This window comes from Musa acuminata, chromosome BXJ3-7 (assembly GCF_036884655.1).
Source record: "Musa acuminata AAA Group cultivar baxijiao chromosome BXJ3-7, Cavendish_Baxijiao_AAA, whole genome shotgun sequence".
NCBI classification, from domain to species: domain Eukaryota; kingdom Viridiplantae; phylum Streptophyta; class Magnoliopsida; order Zingiberales; family Musaceae; genus Musa; species Musa acuminata.
Genome location: NC_088355.1, coordinates 7523316 through 7548375, shown reverse-complemented (window position 1 = coordinate 7548375; position 25060 = coordinate 7523316). Strand labels below are relative to the sequence as shown.

The window sequence follows — 25060 nt, the reverse complement described above, 5'->3', positions numbered from 1 at the left end:
CTTATAATAAAATATTACATTAACTAAGAAAACGCATAATTGGATTTCTAGACAAAATTTAGCTTGTCTTTTCAATAGATCGCCAAAGAAAGTTTTAGATGAGTAAATTTTGCTGGGATTTGATCGAGAATTTTTTTAGAATAATGCCAAAAAGATTGTTAAGCAGTAATAATAAATTGATTAGACTAATCTCAGACACATAATGCATGCGCTTAATTTTTACTTTGAGTGATTTGTTGGGATTAATCGATTGGTAGTACTTCTTCGTGTGATCTCCAAGCACAAGCTCAAATCGATGTTCTCGTGGACGCCTCAAGAATCTGCATTAAGATGGCCGTCAGATTCCTCGAGCAAGGAATATCCAGCTTAGATTCCCTCAGAGTCAGGTCGATTTTGATAGCAAGGACGGCTCTCCTGTCCTATCCAAACAGGCAACATCATTCCGTTGTTGGTACATCCGGCGCAGTTCCGTGGTTCTCCGGGAGGGAGCTGACGAGGAGTACCAGTATCAGGCCAATTACCTGACTCCTGTCCTGGACCCTACAGTTAGCTCAACCTTTGCGTAACACCACAAAGGTCCCCGCGCCAATAGTCGTGCAACGTTCCTACCGTGTGGGAAAGTCGACGGCTATCTTTCGACAACGACTCCGAATAAGATGTCATTAAATGTAATTTATCGAATTAGTTAATTACTGGAAAATAGGTACAGATTGTGTCTAATATCACTTGATATAGAAGATAAATAAAAAATAAAAAATCAGTTCATATTTTGCTCCCTCGATTTATGGTAATTTGATCGGGTCGATGATTCGTTCTCGAATCACTCCAATAAAAATATCATTAAATTTCAAATAATAATGTACTTATCGCAGCCGTTACAGCCTTTATAGCGGTATGATTCTGACGGTTTGAGGCATGTCCGATACGGCCGTTGTAGCAGTCAGATGCGAACGCATCGACCTCCGACACCGTCGCATCGTCGGCTACCGAGAGCAGCACCGAGAGAGGGGGAATAAAACCTGAGATATCCTCTTCTTCCTCGCATATTCCCTCTCTCCTGTCTCCGCATATTCCAATTCCCCCCCTTTACCCTTCTCCCTCTCCCTCCCCTTTATATCATCCGCTGGCCCCGGCTTCTTCCCTCTATCTTTCTCTCTTTCGTTGATCTTTTTCCTTCCTCTGGTACCTCCGTTGTCTTCTGATCATACGTAGACTGGAAAAGGTGGGTTCTTGAAGATGAAATTTGGGAAGAGTCTTAGTAACCAGATCGACGAGACTCTGCCGGAGTGGAGGGACAAGTTCCTCTCCTACAAAGATCTCAAGCGGCGCCTCAAGCTCATCGCTGCCGGTGGAGGAGGGGAGAGGCCGGCCAAGCGACCGAGGGTGGCCGATGACGACCGCGCCGCCTCCTCGGCGCCGGAAGACTCGGCGATGCGGGAGGAGGAGGAGGATTTCATGAGGCTCCTCGAATCGGAGCTTGACAAGTTCAATTATTTCTTTGTTGAGAAGGAGGAGGAGTACATCATCCGCCAGAAGGTAATCCCTCTTGCTTTCCTTCGTTCCCGGCATTCGAAAAATTGCATCAATAGATAATAAGACAACTAAATGATTGAGAAAAAGGATTCTTTTGGGTGCCAAAGTTCGATCCCGAATCGAAATTCTTGAGGACGATTAGGTGGATGGCTTTGTAGATCCCGTATTTATTTTTGAGCGGTTTTTCAGAAGAGCATGACGTTTAACAACTGTTCTTTGGTTACATATCTCGAGAGTCTCCCGAAATCTTGTGGATCGGTTCAAGTAGTAGAGAAAATATTTGAAGTTAGCCTTTGGTAGTCACTGCTCTTGATCCAAACAAGGAGGGGCAAAGAGGGACAAATTGGTTTTATCTTCTTTTCTCTTGTTCGATTCGTATCCAAGTAGAGCTCAGGTTCTTCTTGTTTATCTTTATAGTGGCATTTCATGCTTCTGTTGGGAATTGCGGTGCATTTTCCTAAATTCGATCTTCATAAAATATGTCACTTTGCAGGACCTGCAGGATCGAGTTGCGGAAGCCATCTCGAATAATTCCAAGGAGTTGATGAAAGTGAGCAAGGAAATTGTAGATTTCCATGGGGAGATGGTCCTCCTCGAGAACTACAGTGCGCTCAACTATACGGGTATGTTGCTTTAGATAGTCTCTCTCCCACTAAGCAAATTCTATAGCTACTTTTCAGAAAATTCCTAGTTTTGCTGCTTAGAAATAATTCTTTATTACAGAGTTAATGTAGATCATGGTAGACTTTCAGTTCAATTTTATTTGTTATTTATGAACATTTAATTGTGACACTAGAGATTAAGAGAATGACTTCCAACTACTTGTTGCCACTCCTCACACTTAGTCTAGTATGAAATAAATGGTTTTCACTTAAGACTTGACTTATATGACTTATATGAAATAATATATGTCAGATTAGATTGACCAGGCCAGGGTGATGGTGTTGCTTGGTTCAACGGAAATGGCGTCTTGGAGTGTATTGAAAACTTAGTCGAATATTATTTAAAAGACATTGTAGCGGTGTCATTGTGTCGTGTGGATGTGCGTATTTCTAGAACCAAGACTGTAACCCTGTTTCTATCCGAGGTTTAAAATCTTGATCCGATATTGATTTTCTTACTGCAGTACCCAGTAGACTCGGTGACTCATTGATCTGTATCACTTTGTATTACTAAAAAAACTAGTCGTGAGCCGTATCGTCCGTATCGGTTCTTGGTTTGGATTGGCAAATGCCCGTCAAGATTCGATCGGTATTTGAAACCTTATTTTCACCTGCCTAATTCATCTAGTAACTATTCTCCTTGGGTCGACAACTAATCCACTACCAATGTATTAGTCCAATTTCCATGACCTGACATATATAATAGCCTAATACTGAAATGATTTGACCCATTTGCAAGATCCAAACGTGACGGTGATCACACAATAACCAGAAGTTTGACTTGATTTTTGAGGTTCAAAACCTAAACACAACAATTTATTAATTGAATTACTCTTGTCAATAAATCCATTTAAGCTGAAAAACGAACTACTTTGGTTCGGATCAGTGGGTACAGTCAGTCATGCCACCTTTGACATCGAATCCTAAACTTTAGAATGACGGCCTCATGTTTGCCAAAGTCGGCAAAGCATGGGACTAAGAATCATGAGTTATTCGTTAGTGCTATAGTACTCAATTATTAACTAGTTTCCTGAGTTTTATAACATATGCTACTAATCATGCCATCGATGTCTCCGAGAACGTCAGTGCTACAGTAGGACTTAGACCTATGACATCTTTCCAAGATGAATGAATTACCGAGCTCAGCAACAATACTTTCAAACAGAAAAATCCATACTATCTTGAAGGATACGGAAATAGAGTTTCTTTTCTAAATGGATAAATAATAATTGCACTGGTACAAAAGAGGATGATGAAATATAACGATGCTCGTTCGTTAACACAATAAGTAAAAGCTTTGTCGACAAATTGCCTTGTACCTTCTCATTGTCGCACAAAAAATTTCACGCCAACTTTCCCACCCCAGCTCCTACAAATCTGATTGTGTTTCTGTGTTCAGGGCTGGTGAAGATCCTGAAGAAGTATGACAAGAGGACAGGAGCACTTATGCGACAGTCCTTTATCCACAAGGTGCTGCAGCAGCCCTTCTTCACCACGGATCTGTTGTACAAGCTTGTGAAGGAGTGTGAGGCCATGCTGGACCAACTCTTTCCCAAGAACAAATCCTCAACTTCCGAGGAAGACTGTGTTAGGGAGAAGGGAGAACAGAAGCCAGCAGAACCCAGATCCTCACTGGCCGGAGGGGTTCTGGAGTTGGAGGAGATCGAGTACATGAAGAGCTTGTACATGAAGAGCACGATTGCAGCATTGCGGGCCTTGAAAGAGATTAGGAGTGGGAGTTCCACCGTGAGCTTCTTCTCATTGCCTCCCTTGCAGAACAGTGGATTGGAAGAAAGGTGGAACAACGTTCCTGTATTAGAACAAGTAGCCAAGTAATCACGAATGATGCTTCAAAAGGTTAATACTCGTGTGGATAGTCGTGGGATTTGATCGGAGATGGAGCACCATCTCCACTTTTTGTATCTTCATCATAAGCTTACCTGTATTAGATCCCAATACGCCCAATATTCACTCTATTCTCCAAAATGTTTGCAAGGATGCATTGATTTGCTTTTACTACTTACCATTAATTACTCGGAAGAGCACCAATCCGAGCCTGTAGAGGATTTGTTGGAACAGAAGAACAAATCCAGAGTTTTCATTTGCCGACAACGCCCTCGTTTTCTCCTTTGGATCTTTACAACCTCGACGGATGTTGTATAAGCATTTGTTAGTCTCTTGTTTGTTCACGAGAACAGGGACGCCCGGTGCCCTCCATTGCTCAAGGTTGGCCTCTCGAGGGCGTGGGCGAGGAAGAGCACCACTCCTTCCCTTGTGCGGTGGCTACAGGCGGAGCCCCACCAGGTTTGGAAGTGATGGCCAAGGGGCCACCTTGTTTCCATCATGGAATGATCAACGTGCACATATGGTATGGTAATACGACTCTGTTAACGCAGTTCGGTTTGAGTATGATCAACTAATTAAGTTACTTCCTTACTACCATGGAATGATCCCCAGCTATTTAAGGGTCATGCGGAGCATACCTTGGCACAGTTTTGCAGGATGATTGAGGTTGGAAGAAGTTTGCTCTCAAGTAGAGGAGATGCTTGAGCATTTTCAAGAGGCTTTTGACTTTTAAATGTGCTGACAGAGAGAAGTCAAGTCAACTTCAGTAAGTGCCATTGGTGATCATTTCTAATGAGGATTTAAGCTTCTTTCCTTACCTTTGACATGGTGATTAACCATGGGCTTGTCACCCTTTTGTCAACAAGAATGATACACCTGGGTCAACGTTGACTTTTCAATAACTCTATTGTCTAATATCTATTCAAGAATTCAACATCCATTACTAATATGAAGTCTTTTCTAACTGGCATGATGTAGACAATTGTCCCCCTAACACAACTAGAAATGACATAAAATTACCAACTATCGACTATCGTTACTGCTATGTCTTTACTCTAACAATCATCGCTTCCTTGTCACTTGTGATTATATACTTCAATACTATCATGTTCTTCGAGTAGTTCCGCATTTGTTACTTGAAAGGCTACAACTTACTCATATAGCCTTTCCAATCATGTTGTTAGGCTTATGTCAAGTCTACCTTTTGCATGTATCGTTGACATTAATATTTGCTCAACTAACCGAATTGCAAGCTCTAGGATTTTTTTTTAGAAACCACCCTTCTGTTTATTGATTAAATCAAGAAGAGAAGAAAATAATTCTGATATAAATGGATCAAATTGATCTTAGTTATCAGGATTTAAAATAATGACAATCATTTTATAATTCTAACATAATAAAAGTTAGTATATATTCTGAACATACTATTTTAGACAACAATGATACAATAAATTATAGAACTTACAAGAATTTGAACTGCCTAAACTACCTATAATTAATTCATACAAAATTTTCCAAGAAAAGAAAAACCAAAATAACACCATTCTAATACTATTAAAACTAAAACCAAGAAATATCATGCCAAATACAATTTTAGAAAAATTCAAATTGGAGCATCCTTTAATTAGTTTTGGAAGCTTTATAAGTTGCTTTGTGCCAAGTACATTTCTACATATGATATGATTTTTTTTGTCAAGTAATCAATCTCCACTAGACAAAAAAATATATGACAAATTGATATGATAAGATTTGAACGATACCCAACTCAAGATAGACTCGGAGTCAACCAAAGAGAAGGAGGCCAATTCAAGTGATGTCCAAGATGATCTATTGGTCCTATCATCTCATCTTCCAAGTAGAATATTCCGATATGACGTTTCGTATACTTATAAGATCCACATAACTCCAACATATCATCAGTATAGTAGATACAATTTTGTTTCAACTCCGGAAAGTCTATAGTAGAGAGGCACATCGATTGATTTTTGCCCAAGAACAACGTTTGCTCATGTAAGCTCTTCACCCTTATCCACTTAAGAGCATGCTCGTCCAAGGAAAACACCATGCAAATAATGTTCTTAGGGTTATCAGTAGGGCTCCACTCATTTTGGAACTTATATACCAACATCAAATTATTATTTAGGGACTCGACCAAGTAATATGTGCATATGCACCCAAGGAAAATATGCGAAGGCAAGTCTGAGTTGATGATGCTATGCCTAATGGCAAGTTCATCGAGCTCCCATGCCTCGACTATACGTTGATAATTGATAGTGTAGAATCTGGCATTGTGATGTATTATATCGGTGTAACAATAAGGTGAGCTTATAGACGTCCAAGCCTTATTCCCAGCTCGAGCAAAGGCTAGATTTTTCCACAGGCCATAGATCATCATGATGGTGAAGTCATTGTCTGCGTCAGGAGCTGCAGAGAGTACAGCCTTGCCGAAGAAGAGCGCATGCATGCTCCAAAGAGATAACTTGTTTCGTTCTTGTCCCACGATGAATCTGACGATTTGTCCTTGGGAATCATGAACAGTCTTGACAAAAGGTATGGTCGTCACACAAGGGAGTGGGAATTGAGCCCCGGTGAGTGGATTCAGAAGGTACATGTTGCAAAGACTATCCACAGTGGTCAGCCATCCATGACAAGAACCGATATTGATCCTTGTACGGATCATAGGTTCCGGGCATGGAATGTTATAAGTCTTCTTCTCGGCGATAGAGAAGAACTTGGCAGTGGAATTATTATCGCCGGGCAGCATGAGCCATGGAGCTTGTGGCTTCGGAGGACGATGGTGCTCCAACTTGTAGATCGAGTTCCATTGTTTACAGATGGCTTTGGAACGTATGTAATCAAATATCGAGAGTTCATCATAAATCATACTCAACAGTTCTACCGTCAGCTCTGACCAATTCGCCATAATAAAAGAAGAAAGCGTAGAAAAGTCTTTTCCACTCGATTCTTCGATCTATCACTTTAACAAAGCTGCTTTGCATATTAACATCAAAAGCATTATTTCAACTGTGATTGTTAGTTCAGATTAAGTTTCAAAAATATAAATCTCCATCAATCAAACTTTATTTAAAATAAATGAGTAATCTTAGGACAATATAAACTTTAATCACAATAGCTTAGTTGAAACATATAAAGTTATCATGCACATAACATTCTCATTATCATTGTTTGACTATAGTGTACTCTCCAAGCAGTCAAGAGGCTTTAGCCCTCTGGATATGTCACATATGCTAAGAGAATCAAATTGTATAACATAAAAAGTTGGATGATATCCCTCACTCACTCACTCATTAAGATAGGACAAATTTCTCATAATAGTAACTAAAAGAATCGTTTAAACATTACGTCTAATAGTTTATTAATCCTCGAAACCAATCATCGTACTAATACTAGCATATTTGTCTTTGATACAGGAAAAAAATTCTTGTAAATTATCATATATATATAAATATATATATAAACTTGTGAATATATATATTCACAAGGAGTACTTTTAACTTGGATTGCTCAACATATACCTCATACTTGTGGTAAAAATCATATTAGAAATACACATTTTAATATTAACCTCTATCTTAATGAATGAATAAATATAAAAACTAATTAATCTCTATAAACTTATCAAAATTTGTCACCACAAAAACAAGTAAGATCCTTTAAATTTGCTAAATTAAGAGATAAAGGGGTATCGAGCTATCAAGGCCTAAGATTATATTGAACCCTTGTTGAATACCTTATATTTACGGGAACTATGTTAGTTTCAAGATCAATTGGCCTTAGTTTGAATCCAACTAATTTGAATGCAACCCATTTCAAGATCAAATAGTTTGAATCCAACCCATCCCAAATTCTCTCACATTAGGCCCGAGCACATATGAGAGCCAATTGATTGGGTTACGTTTGAACCAAATAAATCTGATTTTTAAAATTAAAATATCCAAATAATTTAATTCATTACATGAATATATGATCATTATTAAATATGATTTGTAAATTATTAAAATATGATATAAAGGTCAAAATAAATTAATTAACATTAGCAATAATGAAATCTATAAACATGCAAAACCTTTTTTGAAAAAAATAATTAATAAAAAAGTTATAACATATTTAAAAATTAAAAGGTCAATCAATTATATTGAAACTTGAACTAAAAGAAAACTAACAATATCCTAAAGGTGATGATCCGTGTTGACTCCTCCGTTATAACATAATGCCCACAATCATCTAAAGACAATGACCTCTTTTGACTCCTTTGTCATATTCAAAAATCGACGATCTCGTAAAGGCGATGACCTTTACTGGTTCCTCCCTTTTCATCGATGAAATAGGAGAAGACTTTCATACGAGATGATGAAGAATCCTTATTAATATGAGGAATTTTATTCCATATTTATTTTATTTTAAATATAAATAAAATAAAATAATTTCATATCATGGTATTTAGGAATAGAAAATAAATACCAAACGATAATATACATTCTATATTATAATATGAAAATATAGAAAATAATGATAGTGTGGTGTGTATCATTTATGATTTTTTTTAATTTGGGAGGAAAATTGAGATGATTATATTTTCTCCCCCATTTGGAATTTGGTCCCAAATTCAATTTACCTTATTAAAAAATATTGATACATCTTTCTAACATCATCTTCTCTCTCTCTCTCTCTCTCTCTCTCTCTCTCTCTCTCTCTCTCTCTCTCTCTCAAGTGGTTTCATTCTCTATATGATGTTGCTAACTGATGTTGATCTTGGTCGCCCTTCCTATGGCGTTGAGATTTTGGTAAGAAGCCACATGCTTGGATGAAATTTTTCTTAGGTGGAAACACCCGACGAGCAAAAAGTTATAGAAGATATCTCTAAACTCTTTGATGCTAAGGTTACAAAGGACTGACTTTTCATGAATTAAGGTTAAAGAGTGTCCTCTCTTAGCACGTACTTGGTCAACTTTTTTCTTCTTTTTTTATGGGCAAGTATAATCATCAGTGATAGTTGATTCATTCACCTATACGGCCTTCGATGTATATCACCTTTTCATGGTGTATTAGAGAAGGGAAGAAGCTTAATTCCAACCGACTCTACCTTATTCACTCCTTTGATCTCTCTTGCTTCTCAATTATTTCTCGAACACTTTAACTAAGACAATGATTTTTAATCCTATTAAGATTCTTAAACCAATTCCTTGTCTAATCATAAAAGTTAATTTAATAGTCCCATGAGATAGATATCGTACCACAATCGATTTATTCGTTGTCGTATTAGAAGTGTGTTCAATTTGACAATCACAATGATCTTCTCTCCTCTATGAGATGAGAGTAAAAAAGTACATTCATAAGAATAAAAAAATAAATAAATAGTAAATTCTTCCTCAACTTTTTAGATTATATATATTTTCTTCAACAGTAAGGTTTTGCAGCTTTAAGAAGTTCAAACACAGTCTTGAAGCTTCAAAGTTATTGGTTTAGGATCCGGAAGAACACCGCAAGGTTTTTATAACAAGTTACTACCAACAGTCTCCGATGCTGATGCTATATCTACTTCTGTGACTGGTCAACGAAAATTTTCCCACGTAGAACTGGAAGTACAATTTGGTCTTCATCGGTGGCAAAGGGTTCTCGATCCTGATCTTATTAAAGGGCCATGAACTCCACAAGTTTGATGCTCGCTTCTTTTCTCAATGTGGTGTAGCGTTAGAAAACTAATACTTAAATACATTATCTTTTATCTCATAGGATAGGATGACGAGAAAAATCATCAGTCTTGTAGCAAAAGAAAGAGAAAAGAAACAATGCTACCGCTTCACTCACCGTCCAGAGAAAAGAAAGAGGATAATTTATTGATTTTTTCTTTTAATGATCTTTTAACAAATTGTCACGGACTTAGCTGGTTTTGCCTAAGTCGTGCGGCACCCTTGTGAGTTCGTCCGCAAAGATCAGCCTCTCATTGTCCCTTAGGACCAACAAAAGAGAGAACGGGTTGGAGAGAACGCCTCATTCGGGATCCACAAGTAAACATCTCCGAAAACACTTTATAGACAATTCAAATTACAAACAGACTTTACAAGCTCTGAACAGTTGTACAACAAATGGTAAAATTATCCATTACAGATCAAAAATCTCTCACACGTGTCCATATGACACAACCTTTATTTACAAGCCTAAAGTGGCCACCAACCTAATTAAAATGAGACTATTAAGCCTTCGACCGTCCCTCTACGTGCTATACAAAGCATGAACATACCAAAAGACACAGACATATATAAACATTACATAAAACATCATGTTTAGAAGTTTGTCTGTGACAAAATGACATCTTTATATTTGATTTTACTAACAGATGTTTATTTTTTAATATTCTTAATTCAGATCGGATCGATCAAACTTTGATGAATCTATAAATAGAGTATAACCAAAGTATTTTTCTCAAACTAATTTAAATTTCTTCAAAAGTACATTCACGTGATTCTAAAATATTTAATATATATATATATTTTTTTTTTATGATTTTAAGATAAATAAAATTTTAAATATAATATTTTGGATTGAATCGTAACTCATTGAATTTTCATTAAAACTTTTCAAACTTCACTAGAATTATTAGGATGAATTGATAATATATTTAGTACTATTTATTTATTTTTATATGAATTTAGGATGATTAGTTTTTAAAATAAAATATTTTTGGTTGAATTTGTAATGGAGTTTTAACTAACTCGAGTAACTCTTTGAATTTTTATTAAATCTATCCAAACTTTTTAAAACTATTAGGGTGAGATATTAATATTTTTAGTATAAAAATTTTAAATTAGTCTATTTTTTGTATAAATGTTTAAATTTGTTTGCATAAAATAAATGACAAATAAGGAAATTAGATGAACTTGAGCTTACCAAATAGCTACTTTGGCCCAAAAATAATGTAAATTCATTCTTACCTATCTTCGATCTTGGTGATGATGAGACATTAATGCAATAGAAGAGATTTAGTTTAGAGAGAATGACCCTTTTTCTTTTTTTTTTCCCCTCTTCTTTTCCTAATATAAATATATTTTCTCATTTATCACTGTAGAATAAGAAACAACAAATGCAAGGATGTTGGTCAACTCCATTTGAACGTACTGGACATTGATGATTTCATGACTCTCTGGTCTCTCGGAAAATAACGTTCAATATTTCAGTTGTAACTTCTTTTCGTATGGAGGCGATGTTGAGTTGCTTAAAATCAATTTTGGAGCATCTTAATTCTTAGGAAGCTGTATTTTGATGTACTCGGCACCGATATCTTCTTACGTCAACATTGTTTTTATTTTTATTTTTAATGTCACTAGATTCTTCCTCATCTTGAATAAGAAAATTAATCCAGCATCTATTTATCTTTCGATTACAAGTTCCTACTTCATATAACTTATATAAGCTGTAAATGGGAACTTTAAGTTTTATTAAGAAACTATGTATCTTCTCTTATCTCTCCTTTGTTACTAAATTAATTCTTCGTAATAATTATGTGAATGATAGAAAAAGATGAAAAAGTGAATTTAGTTCTCATTGTAAATTGGTATCACTATAGATTTCAAATTCGGTGCATTTACATATCAAATAATTTTTTTTTAGTAATATCAAATGGTATGCATCATAAATTTAGATCTATTATTTTTTGATTTCATATTTTGGTATTAAAGTTTTTCATATAATAATATAAAAATATTTTTTATGCTTACAATTGGTATTAGAGTAATGGTTGTGAAATCAAATACATTAGATTTATTTGTTAGCACAATTTGCTTATGAAAAAATATTAACAGATTTTTATGTATGATGTGTGAATGATTTGTTTGTATTGTTAATCTGCTTTTCTCACCAATCAATCTTATTGCTTGCTTGCGCAGGCGATGTAAGATTCCTCATGCTTGATTGATGGACCACTATCGATAACTTGCTATCGATGATAGTATTATTGAAGGTGACGGCCTCCGGTGATTGCTAGCCTAATTGTAGTCAGTGACTATGTACCCAGTGCAAACATTTTATGGTGCAATAGCCTTATGGCGGTCGCATAGCGCCATTATGCGCGACAGTTGTAGCAGGACCATTGCATGCGACGACTGTAGCAACGCCATTGCCTGTTGCGACGGTAGCAGCGTCACTATCCATGATGGTTGTGGCTGATGGGGATAAAAAGAGGAATAACCTTTGTATAGGAACAAATACTAGAAGACCAAAATACGCAGCGGAATAAAATGGAAACACAATCAAACAGAACACCAAGATATACGTGGAAAACCCCTTCAATGTGAAGGGTAAAAACCACGGGGCAAACTAGAGATAATCCACTATGAGAATAATGAATATACAAATTTCAATCTCTTGCCCAAAACCCTAGCAACAACCACAAGAGAATAACTGGGATACAAGGATCACGTCACTGCCCACAATATCTAAAACCTCCCCAAGTAATCACAGCAAGAGTCTACTGTAGATTTGATCTAACCTGAGATGAGAACACTGCTAGATGATTGTGAACAGTCTCTCTGCGTTGTCCTTGTCTTCTTCCCTTTCTTTCTCTTCCTTTTCTACCTTGATCTCCTTCTTCTCTTTGGAATCCCGTGACCTCAAAGATCTGCCTCGTTGCTGCCTTTTTATAGCCTTAATCTGCCTCTAAAACGCAGCCACCACACCCCCCTAATCTTAATTAGGGTTAGGTTAAGAGAGGGTGTGGGTTGTGGGCTGATAAAGCCCACATGGGCTGAATATGGGCCATCAGCCCAACAACCTCCCCCTTCAGCCCATAAGGGAGGCTGTCTCATGACTCCTCAATGTGAAGCCATGCCGACCAACTGTCGGCATATCTCTTGTCTTTCTTTTGGTAAGGTCTTCGTCAACATGTCTGCTCCGTTGTCATCTGTATGAATTTTCTGAAGCTGCAACTGCTTCTCTTCAAATACATTTCGAATCCAGTGGTATCTGACATCTATATGCTTTGACTTAGAATGAAACATTGGGTTCTTACACAAATGGATGACACTCTGGCTGTCACAATGCACCACATAATTTTCCTGTTTCAGCCCCAATTCTTGTAAGAATTCTTTCATCCATAACATTTCTTTGCATACCTCTGTAGCAGCAATATATTCTGCTTCTGTGGTGGAGAGAGCAATACACCTTTGTAACCTGGATTGCCATGACACAGCTCCCCCTGCAAAAGTAAGTACATAACCTGAAGTAGACTTCCTCGTATCTATATCTCTGGCCATATCTGCATCTGTGTAACCTGTCAACACAGGTGGTCCACCTCCAAAGCTTAAACAAACCTTAGAGCTCCCTCTGAGATATCTAAAAATCCACTTCACCGCTGCCCAGTGCTCTTTGCCTGGATTTGCAAGAAATCTGCTAGTAACACCCACTACATATGCGATGTCTGGCCTCGTACATACCATTGCATACATTAAACTTCCAACTGCTGAAGCATAAGGAACCTTTTGCATTTTCTCCTTCTCCTCATCACTTGACGGACTCTGTTCTGAGCACAACTTGAAGTGACCTGCAAGAGGAGAACCAACTGGCTTAGCATTGCTCATACTGAATCTTTCCAATACCTTCTCGATGTATTTCTCCTGTGACAACCAAATCTTCTTGTTTTTCCTGTCACGAGAAATCTGCATGCCTAGTATTTGCTTTGCTGGCCCCATGTCCTTCATTGCAAAAGACTCACTCATTTCCTTCTTCAACCTGTCAATTTTAGACATATCTTTCCCAAGAATAAGCATGTCATCAACATAAAGTAAGAGAATAATAAAATCCTCACCAAACCATTTGATGTACACACAATGATCTGAAGCCGTTCTTTTGTATCCATTTTCTGTCATAAATGAATCAAACTTTCTGTACCACTGTCTTGGAGCTTGCTTTAGCCCATACAAGCTCTTCTTCAACTTGCAGACAAAATTATCTTTACCTTTGACTTTGAAGCCTTCTGGTTGCTCCATATAAATTTCCTCCTCCAAATCACCATGAAGGAAAGCTGTCTTCACATCTAACTGCTCAACCTCCAAGTCCTGGCTAGCAGCAATACCAAGAGCAACACGAATAGAAGACATTTTAACAACAGGAGAAAATATCTCTTCAAAGTCAATACCTTTCTTTTGACCAAAGCCTTTCACAACCAATCTAGCTTTGTACTTTGGTTGAGAACAATATTCTTGAGTCTTCAACCTAAAAACCCACTTGTTCTTCAAGGCCTTCATTCCATTTGGTAGCAGCGCCAAATCATAAGTGTGGTTCTTCTGAAGAGCATCCATCTCTTCCTGCATAGCAGCTAACCACTTCTCTTTCTGCTCACTCTCAACTGCTTCCTGGTAACTCTCTGGTTCACCTGCATCAGTAAGCATCACATACTCATCTGTAGAGTATCTTCTGGAAGGTTGATGTTGTCTAGAAGATCTTCTCAACTGAGGTTCTGCGGGAACTTGCTCTCCTACTTCTTCTTGCTCAACATGTCCTACAGGTAGATCAATATCAGGTTCTACACCATCTTCCTGCATATCTCCCCCATCACCCTGATATACTGGAGGAGTAACTGGGTCACAATCTGCTAATCCTTCTGCAGAAGTCTTGGCTGGTGCCTTCTTCTTCAAATCCTCAAAGGTTTGATCCTCAAAGAAGATCACATATCTGCTCCTGAACACCTTCTGCTTTTCTGGATCCCAAAGCCTATAACCAAACTGATCATGTGAGTAACCAAGAAAAATACATTCTTTAGACTTACCATCCAGCTTGGACCTCTCATTATCTGGAACATGTGCAAATGCACGACAACCAAACACTTTCAAATGCCTGTAGGAAACATCTTTCCCTGACCATACATGCTCTGCAACATCACCATCTAGGGCTGTACATGGTGATAAGTTGATCACATCAACTGCAGTCCTCAAAGCCTCATCCCAAAACCTTTTGGGTAGCTTGGCCTGTGAAAGCATACATCTGATCTTTTCCATGATGGTGCGGTTCATCCTCTCTGCAATTGCATTATGCTGAGGTGTACCAGGAACTGTCATCTCATGTTGGATTCCATGTGACCTGCAATAGTCATTAAACAATCCTGTATACTCACCACCATTATATGATCTTATGCATTTCAATTTCCTTTCTGTCTCCCTTTCAACCCTGGCATGAAACTCTTTAAAGACATTAATAACCTGATCTTTGGTCTTCAAAGCATAGACCCAAACTTTCCTAGAAAAATCATCTATAAAAGTGACAAAATAAAGTGCACCACTTATACCAAGAACATTAACAGATCCACCAGGAGTTTTTGTCCTCAAAGGACCACATACATCTGTATAAACACGGTCTAAGGCATGTATTTTTCTAGACAAAGCAGCACTAGCAAATGAAACTCTATGTTGTTTACCAGCTAAACAATCAATACAAGGGTTCAGATGTATACCTCTGAGATCTGGTAATACCTCTCTCTTGGAAAGAGTTTGCAGCCCCTTCTCGCTCATGTGTCCCAATCGCCTATGCCACAACTCCATACTGAAGTCTTTCTCTGTAGCATTTAACTGCTCACCATAAGCTTTAGCCTGCAACCTGTACAAAGTATGACATTTCTTTCCATTAGCTATAACAAGAGAACCCTTACTGAGTTTCCATTGCCCTCTGTGAAATCTGCTTTCATAGTCTTCATCATCTAGTCTTCCAACTGAAATTAAATTCAGCCTCAAGTCAACCACATGTCTCACATCCTTAAGTACCAACTTGCAGCCAAGGTTGGTCTTTAAATGGATATCACCCATGCCAATGATGTCTGCTGTGCCATAGTTGCCCATCTTGACAACACCAAAGTTTCCAGACCTGTATGTAGCAAAAAACTCCCTCCGAGGTGTAGCATGATAAGAAGCACCTGTGTCAATCACCCACTCAAGATCCTGACACACACAAGAAAAAATATCATCAGAAGGAGACAAAATCAAATAATCACCACCCTGCACTGTAGCTGTAGTATTATCCTTTGATTCTGTAGACTCCACTTCTTTTCCCTTTTTCTTGTTCTTCTTAGGTTGCTTACATTGGTTCTTGTAATGTCCTTTCTCACCACAGTTATAGCAAACAATATCTTTTCTTGATCTTGACTTGCTCCTACCCATACGTGAACTGCTTCTGAACTTTGACCTTCCTCTGTTCTTTGAGATAAGTGACTGTGAATCATTCTGAGATGTTGCTGAACTCTTTCTTCTCAACTCCTCATTCAACAAACTGCTTGTTACTTGACTCATAGTGACAATACCATCTGGCACAGAATTACTGAGGGAAACCACCAGTGTCTCCCAACTTTCTGGTAATGAACCGAGAAGTAACAATGCCTGCAACTCATCATCAAGAGACATTTTCATAGAGGATAACTAGTTAGTAATACTCTGCATTTCATTCAAATGCTCAGCAATAGAAGCACCCTCTCTATATTTTAGGTTCACAAGTTTTCTGATCAAAAAAGCTTTGTTGCCAGCTGTTTTTCTCTCATAGAGACTTTCCAATTTTTTCCAAAGAGAATATGCAGAAATTTCAGTAGAAACATGGTGAAATACACTATCATCAAGCCACTGTCTAATAAACCCAATTGTTTTTCGATCTAACCTCTTCCACTCATCATCTGTCATAGTTGTAGGTTTTGCACTATCCCCCTGCAAAGGTCCATACAAATCTTTGCAATACAAGAGATCTTCTATTCTTGGTTTCCATATCATCCAATTATTTCCATTTAAACTAATCATGCGAGAAATATTACTGGCCTCCATGTTCAAATACAAAAATTAAATCACCAAAACCCCGCTCTGATACCAGTTGATGGGGATAAAAAGAGGAATAACCTTTGTATAGGAACAAATACTAGAAGACCAAAATACGCAGCGGAATAAAATGGAAACACAATCAAACAGAACACCAAGATATACGTGGAAAACCCCTTCAATGTGAAGGGTAAAAACCACGGGGCAAACTAGAGATAATCCACTATGAGAATAATGAATATACAAATCTCAATCTCTTGCCCAAAACCCTAGCAACAACCACAAGAGAATAACTGGGATACAAGGATCACGTCACTGCCCACAATATCTAAAACCTCCCCAAGTAATCACAGCAAGAGTCTACTGTAGATTTGATCTAACCTGAGATGAGAACACTGCTAGATGATTGTGAACAGTCTCTCTGCGTTGTCCTTGTCTTCTTCCCTTTCTTTCTCTTCCTTTTCTGCCTTGATCTCCTTCTCTTTGGAATCCCGTGACCTCAAAGATCTGCCTCGTTGCTGCCTTTTTATAGCCTTAATCTGCCTCTAAAACGCAGCCACCACACCCCCCTAATCTTAATTAGGGTTAGGTTAAGAGAGGGTGTGGGCTGTGGGCTGATAAAGCCCACATGGGCTGAATATGGGCCATCAGCCCAACAGTAGCGGCTATGATGATTGCAGCAAAGCCGCTATGACAACATCTGCTGACTGCGGTTAGTGTTACTGGACGTTGAAGGCCAATGAGGTCGCTGGGCGAAGTGTGTGTGCACAACCGTGCTACGATAAGTGTGGGGATCGTCAAGCAACGAGCATGTGTAGTCGCATGTGGGTGGGGAGGCTGTGGGCAGGCGATGGTTATGCATGATGGTGGCGATTGCAATGCCTCGCTCAAGCGGTGATCGCAGATGACGACTATAGTGATTCGCTTAAGCGATAGTCCATGCCTTATGCAATTGTCATAGAAAGGGAGTGACAATTAAGGTTTCTAGAGAAAATAATACTTTTGCCCATTACATAATATGAAAATTTCAATCCGTATCCTTAAATTTCACTTTGATAGTTATGCTCATCATAAATTAGATATTTTCATGATACATTCTAAGATAAAATTATAGTTTTACCCTTTTGAAATTAAAATTTTCTAACTCATATCCTTAATTATAAAATTGATTAATTTAATTTATTTTAATCAAATACTTTGATCGAACTTGATCATGATTGTATTTTGATTACTTAATTGGATTTAGATTCGATCAATCAAGTAACGATCAAATTCAAGAAAAGTTAAATTTTTTTTTTATTTTGATCAATTTAATTTTTGATTTACTTAGTTAGGCTGATGGTTAAACCAATTTTGAGCCTATCTAATTAAATAAGGTTGATTGGTATAAGGGTTCCATGTAGAATTTTTAAAAAAATATAAATTATGATTTTCTTTGATAGTTTTTCCGTATGACATATTGATAAAATTTTGTATGTGATAAATAAAAATTTAATTATTGTTCTTGGATATTTATTTAGTTATTCATATGCATATATTTAAAATTATGATATAATATTTATTTATCATATAAAGCATGATTTATGATTTATCATGATTTTAATTATCATATAAGTTTTTTATGTGAATAATATTTAATAATTATTATGATTATTATTTTATTATTAAAATATCTCAGCATAAAGTAGATTGAAGAAATTTGATGAACATTATTTATTACTTATACCCCTAAGTTTTATTTGATCGGTGAAAGTGCCCTAGGATAACAGATTTATGAGATGTGAATTATAATAAAAATATTATTATAATTTTTATTATTATATTAGTCTTGTAGTCACTAAAATGCCTAAACTAATAGCTTATAAAAGTATATTAAAGATAATCTTAAATAATATTAAGAATCTATTTGGGGTAGGATGATATTATTTTAAGATTGTATTCCTAAAGATAGAAATACTATTCAATAAGAATTATATCAATACTTCATAAATATTTTTGTATCAACACTAAATATAATAATAGGTGAAATAAAAATTATATCAATAATTCTAACATTTAGTGAAAAATCTCAAATTAGATATATCAATATTTCAACCTGTGCAATATTAAATGTATAATACCATTTAACGTTAAATTAATAAACAGTTTATCTCTAAAAAAATATAATTCTTTCTAAAGGCACGGAACATCATTCCGTCGTTGGTACATCCAACCAGTTCCTGACTCCTCCGGTAGCACGTCAAAATTCCTAACTCCTGTCGGGGACCATACACTTGAGCTCAACTCATGTAACATCACAAAGACCCCCGCGCAAATATTCGTGTAATGCTCCTACTGTGTATCATCCACAGATCGTGTCTAAGATTACAACAATTGTTTTATCTACGTTTTTGTCTCTTTATGTTACTTTTTTATTCCGAAATATTAAAAATATAGAAGAGAAAAAAAAAAGATTAAAATAGAAACGCTTTAAATCTTAACCACGAGAGAATATTAGGAAAAGGAGCTCAACTCCAGTTGCTTTTACAGGGATGCAAGAGGTTGGCAGACGCTTATCTCTTCCAAGGAAAAATGAACAACCCTTTCAAGATGCGCAGCGTACATAAAGGCATTTTGTATTTGACACGGGACTTCGATGTTGATGGAACAAAATTTGTTCTTATACAGAAAAATCTAGCACTTTGCCACCAGCTGCGAGCTTTGATCAATCAAGTTCAGAAAAGTTGCTCAGTGTCACTTTCATAATAAAACCAGCAGAAAGTGCAAATTTACAACTTATTCCTCCCTTTTTTTTGCATCACTATTAATTTCGGACACCTTCACAATAAAAAGGCAGCAGAAAGTAGGGATGATAAGGTTGCTTTACACGAGAAAAGAACATTAGGCAGAAGAGAACATCTCCTTGAGAAGACGCACAGATCTGTGGAAGAACTTCAAATCACGTCCGATTTTATCCTGTTCAGATAATAGCACATTAGGCACAACCAATGGAGCGAATTAGGTAGTAATGATTTTTCTAATTAATCACACCATGCAGAACAAAGATACTCTAAGCACATACCTTTTTTAATTGCTCCAGTCTTTCTACAACTGGATGCAGACTCCCACTCAAAGAGGACAAGTCTTGCAAATCACTTTTGCTGACAGACAACCAAAACCAAATTAGCACGGTGAAGAAAACAAACATTCAATGATCTTATGAAACACAATCTATGCAACAAGGCCTCTTGAGGTCAACCATGTTCACAAGGTACAGAGTATAATTAAGCCAATCTAAACCCACAGCTGACAGAGTGGATCATCCATCGTAATGGAGGGAAAAATGTGCAGCTTATGCAAAATGGTATCAGACCCCTACCCTCTCATGAGGGGGAGAGATATTTCATCATCAATGCAGGGAAAAAGAGTATCTAAACCTAAGTATATGGAAGTGGTAGTTTCTTCAGCATGTTGGACCAAGAACTAGTAGAAGGGGAAACATGCCATAATCTCATATAGTTGTCCTTATTGGAGGTTAGCTGTACCCCTCTCCAATAGGGATACTCAATTACCAAAGCCTTCCATCACTTCTAAAATGAAAGGATGCCAAGAACTAGCAAAGAAGTTCATACTCATCCTGAAGGTGAAAAAGAAGGATGTTGAGGACTAGCTCAGCAAGTTGTAGCAAAAGGGTGATCAATTGATCCCTATTGCCTGCCATGCGGCACATCTCTATCATCGCAATGTATCGCCTGTATCAGATAAATAAAAAAATCAGGTGCTATGAAAAAGAAATCAAATTGGTTTGTTGATAAAACTGCTCATGCATGATCGATCACTGGATCAGTACATAGGAGAACAAATAAAAAATATCTTTGTTTTCCTTTCAAAGCACATCTATCTATTTAAAATATTATTCAAAATAACTTCTGCAGAGTTCCATATAGTCATGTATATTCAACAATAAATAAATAAATATATATATATATAATTTCAAATTTCTGAAAGTCAATTCTACGTTGCTGAAACAATAAATTAAAGCAACTATAAAGGTTAAAAATATACACTTCTATGATAGACTTTTAAAGTCACAGGATGAATTCTGCAAGCAACATGTAATGAATTTAAATACAATCTACCATGTTAGCACTTTTAACAGGATAAAGAACCACATAAATTAAAAGGAACATTCCTTACCTTTTTCGTATATTATCATAAGGAGAGATGCAATCCTGTTTCATGCATAAACTGATAATTTCATCAACCTCCTGTCTTGATAATTCATTAATATCTTGAATCTAGAAAACATAGAATAAATTAGACATAACTTTCCACAATCACCAACACAGTTACTTTCTTATACTTTAGCCTTCGATCCAATGCAAGTGTAGGTAACAAAACAGAGAAACAAAGGTGACTAGATCATCAAGCAATTTTACCTTGTTAAGCAGCAAGAACTTTTCTTCCCCAGCCCTCTCAAGAGAAGTTGTTACTAAATTGAGAAGACCCAATAGTAAATATAATGTTGGTTGCTGCTGTGTACCAGGATCACCAAGTTCTCTGGGGCGATCCATAACCTGTCACAAGGATTGGTAGACCAAAATAGTAAAATGCCAAGGGATACAGAGAGATAAAAAGTACTGCACATTATGGGTTTCACGTCAACCACAGCAACTCAGCAACACAGATGTCAAACTCCAAAGCTAAACTTTACATGTTGGCAACTAACAAATACTCATTTATTAACATCAAAATCAACTTGGCTACATATGGGAACAATCAAACAATGGTGACTACTCATTTATTAATTCAAAAACAGCTTTGAACAAGGCACCCACCAATGGTCAAGCTACACATATTTACCCCTGATTTCATGACTTCACCATTGACACCTAAAACTCACTGAAGCAAACTTATAGGCACTAAGTCTTTCTCTTTACACACAGAAACATCCCACAAGTAAAAATTTATCCCAAATAGAGAAAACAAGAAGAGTAGCATAAAACTTCTAATTTATAGGAGCACCATGTACTTACCTGTTATGCTGTATAAAAACTATACAAACCAACAAGATTAAAAACACCAACGAGCTTCAATAAGATCCAAACTCAAAAATTTCAAGGACACCAACATTAAAATTAAAAGGAAAACATAACTACAACTCCTATGCATTTAACAAAACACCTCCAGAAAAGTAGCCGGACTCAAATTCAGAATGATATGTCCACAATTCGGATAAGAGATGAAAATAAACAATTTAATCAAGAAACATGAAAGTTAGACTACTTCGAGTGGCCAGATATTTCAGAAAGCGTATTAAAGGCTTTCAGCTAGTATCATAAATGAAATGAGGAACATAAATTGGCAAGTTTAAATTGTCAAAAATGAGAAACATAAAGGTGCAATGCATAGAAGTCATGAAGCAAAAACTTAAATTAGAATGCGTAACATATAAATATATTTAGATAAACTAAATAACTACTCACCGAAAACCTCATTAGTTTTCTCTTCATGAGAGAATACAGGTAAGAGCTCAGGCTAAAGCATAGCTGAAAAATTAGAAACTCTGTCTTCCTTTGACTCTGCTCAATTGTTTATGTGCTCCAGAAATCAGAACAAGATTATCTTTACACTATTTCAGATAAGCATGAGAAAACTGAAGCATACCTCAAGAGGATCCGATGGTTTGACAAAACTAGAAGACACGGAATCAAAACTAAAAAGAACACGCATCATGGCAAAAAGTCCTTGAACAAAACCATGCTCATCATTTTCTACGTATGGCCATACCTACAAGATACAAGTTGCTTTTGACATTAACAAATGTTTTCTTTTTTCTTGGAAAATTTTAGACATAGTAATGAAACAAATTTGATCAGGATACCTTGCTGAGTATAGAGACAACTAGGTTGATCCGCTCCAAAGTCAACTCCTCAGCTACTAATACATCTTCCCTCAATATTTGATCAAAAATTGACTGGTATCCCTTGACAAAATCTAAAACCTCACGCACAATTTTATTCTTAACCTGTATAAACACAAAAGGCATTGCAGATTTCTGTTGTGCAGAACAGGACAGACAGCTATACAATGTAATTAAATCTTCAAAGTCTAATCCAGTTTAACCTTCATTCTAAATAGTGAATAGTGGTCCTACCATGGCATATGCAAATAAGATCACATGGTAATGTCATAAGAATGGATGATCTCACTGCACCACTCATCTAAAAAAGCCAGAAATAACAACATTGAGTACACACATCACTGGCATCAGAAATTCCTCAAACAAGAACATTAGGGGGAACTTAAAGCAAGAATTAACAAGATCCTTGTTAATTCTTGCTTTAACTACACACATCACAGCCAAAATTAGTAAAATTTTCCAAGCTGCATTTGATTAACAAGATCCTTGGAAGCACTGACGCAAACTGATGCTGCACATCCTTGAGCATGAGAGGTTACAGGTTCATTTAAAATCATAGGTGCACCAGGTTAGCCAGATATATAAAATCATGGGTGACCATGTGAGACATGCACCTTAGGCAAACAATGCATGCTTTAGTATCAGAGCCTTTGTAAAAACAAACTTAAAGATGAAGTGAATAAGTGTCAACCAGGACATCTTGGTAGATTATCATCATTTACTTTATCCGCTCTTAAGTTTCAATCGGACTTCAAAACATTTGTTGTGGTTTTTAGCCAAGTTGGATTTGTGACTTTTACCTCAGGGACCAACCAAGTTGGCTGCCTCTATCATCTTCAGCATCAACTTCACTAAAATCAGGCAGTAAATTCATTAGATTTATTTTTCATCTTTCATATAGCAAATACTTCTCAAGCTTTCTCCAGCATGCTCGACTTTATGCAAGGTTCCAATCCCAATAAATATAATTTTTCATACTTTTTCAATGAACATTCACCATAAACAAATTAACAGATAACAAGGGCAGCAAAAGGGGAAGTTGAAGAGAAACAACAATAAAAGGAATTAACATTAGTCACCAGCAAAAGGTGAAAAAAAATTACAAGGAGAAAAGGTGAAGGCAGCTCACATGCCAGTGAAAAAAAAAGAAGAAGAAAAGTAATCAACATTAGTCAATGGTAAAAGGGGGAAAAAATGACGAGAAAAGGTGAAGGCATCTCACATGCCAGAGAAACTAAAAAAGACAAGAATAAAATAATGAGAAGATGGATCTCAGCACCAATTTTAGAGAGAAATAAAGAAACAAAAATAGAACAAATGGAATTAAAAGAAGACAACATCGGATGCTAAAATAGAAGAAAGCAAACATGAATGTCTTCCTTTATAATATAAAGCTACTGATTTCCTTCACAGATGGACTTTACTAGAAAAACCCCAAAACCGCCGCTCCCCCCTCCCCCCTCCCCGCGCACACCCCCCCCCCCCATGCCAAGACACATTCAATAACAATAGTTTTTAGCTAATAGCTGCATGAAAGTTTGGTGGTTCCATTAAACAGTTAACAGAACAGGGAACAATGAATGAAATTTTAAAAATGAAGGGGAAAAGCTTTCATCGACATGGAGAACACAGATGCAATTAACATGAATCACAATACCCACATTCAAGCAACACAAAGATAATGGGCAGACGTGAAATCAGTCCATTCAGCTTGTAAATTCATCAGAATTCAAGCAATTTAAGGTCAATATTTTTTCTGTAAAATATTTTTTGCCTCCATACAACCATAGCATGGATCTAACTGTTATAGTATACTTAGCATTTGGGTAAAATGGTCTACACTAAATTACCCTAGAGACTCACAAAAAATGTACACGAGAACAAATTACTTGGGTTTGACTAGAAACTGGAACCGGAAAGCAACCAAAAAATGGATACAGCACATGTATTCCTCAGTATTTGAGGACATTGAGCTAAAAATAGATAGATGGAAACTAATATGGGTCAAAAATAGAAGCTTCTTCCTGTTGCAAGAAACATGTAAACTATTAGTTAGATTATAAGGAATATGTATTTCTAGATAAGGACAAGTGATAGTATCAAAGGCATCCTTATTAGCTCATAACATAGGAGGAGCAAATATCTCCATTTATAATATATCCCTATGCACATATGTCAATAGCACTTGCATACGAATAGATGGAAGTGATATGCAATGACAAGTATCATTATAAGCTTACTGTACTTTCTTAATTAGATGTCAAAGGCATTACCTTCAAGAACGAAAAAGCGATCACCTTTCATGTTGTCAACCATTA

At 36.6% G+C, this 25060-nt stretch overlaps 3 protein-coding genes across 5 annotated transcripts in view; 1 reads left to right on the top strand and 2 right to left on the bottom strand.

The window, feature by feature from the left end:
- Positions 1 to 1043: 1043 nt before the first annotated feature.
- LOC103991303 (SPX domain-containing protein 1) lies at positions 1044 to 4211 on the top strand. The gene is made up of 3 exons (XM_009410707.3): positions 1044 to 1536; positions 2027 to 2156; positions 3595 to 4211. Exons 1-3 carry the CDS (start codon positions 1237 to 1239, stop codon positions 4029 to 4031), a joined length of 867 nt encoding a protein of 288 aa, XP_009408982.1. The 5' UTR covers positions 1044 to 1236; the 3' UTR covers positions 4032 to 4211.
- A 170-nt stretch (positions 4212 to 4381) lies between these two features.
- On the bottom strand, positions 4382 to 6963 carry LOC103991798 (F-box protein At2g05970-like). The gene is made up of 3 exons (XM_018828781.2): positions 5927 to 6963; positions 4679 to 4778; positions 4382 to 4579 (listed from the first exon to the last, which is right to left on the bottom strand). The coding sequence occupies exons 1-3, from the start codon at positions 6961 to 6963 to the stop codon at positions 4382 to 4384; spliced, it is 1335 nt and encodes a 444-aa protein (XP_018684326.2).
- A 12590-nt stretch (positions 6964 to 19553) lies between these two features.
- The window catches only part of LOC135582939 (nuclear pore complex protein NUP205-like), a 43356-nt gene continuing 37849 nt past the window's right edge, over positions 19554 to 25060 (bottom strand). For all 3 annotated transcript variants that reach the window (XM_065160000.1, XM_065160002.1, XM_065160001.1), the window contains exons 38-45: positions 22704 to 22847; positions 22487 to 22609; positions 22306 to 22401; positions 21259 to 21396; positions 21017 to 21117; positions 20452 to 20571; positions 19902 to 19980; positions 19554 to 19795 (exon numbers count right to left, since the gene is read on the bottom strand). In XM_065160000.1, coding sequence (XP_065016072.1) covers positions 19721 to 19795; positions 19902 to 19980; positions 20452 to 20571; positions 21017 to 21117; positions 21259 to 21396; positions 22306 to 22401; positions 22487 to 22609; positions 22704 to 22847 — 876 coding nt within the window. In that variant the 3' untranslated portion in view covers positions 19554 to 19720. The remainder of the gene's footprint in view (positions 19796 to 19901; positions 19981 to 20451; positions 20572 to 21016; positions 21118 to 21258; positions 21397 to 22305; positions 22402 to 22486; positions 22610 to 22703; positions 22848 to 25060) is intronic.

Excerpts from the sequence above, each read along its gene's own strand:
- LOC103991798 (XM_018828781.2), bottom strand. The coding sequence starts at position 6,963 with ATGGCGAATTGGTCAGAGCTGACGGTAGAACTGTTGAGTATGATTTAT. Across the intron at positions 4,779-5,926 it reads GAGTTATGTGGATCTTATAA|CACATTTAAAAGTCAAAAGC; the intron begins GTATACGAAACG and ends TCTCTCTGTCAG. Across the intron at positions 4,580-4,678 it reads TCCTGCAAAACTGTGCCAAG|AGTCGTATTACCATACCATA; the intron begins GTATGCTCCGCA and ends CTGCGTTAACAG.
- LOC103991303 (XM_009410707.3), top strand. The coding sequence starts at position 1,237 with ATGAAATTTGGGAAGAGTCTTAGTAACCAGATCGACGAGACTCTGCCG. Across the intron at positions 1,537-2,026 it reads AGTACATCATCCGCCAGAAG|GACCTGCAGGATCGAGTTGC; the intron begins GTAATCCCTCTT and ends GTCACTTTGCAG. Across the intron at positions 2,157-3,594 it reads CAGTGCGCTCAACTATACGG|GGCTGGTGAAGATCCTGAAG; the intron begins GTATGTTGCTTT and ends TTCTGTGTTCAG.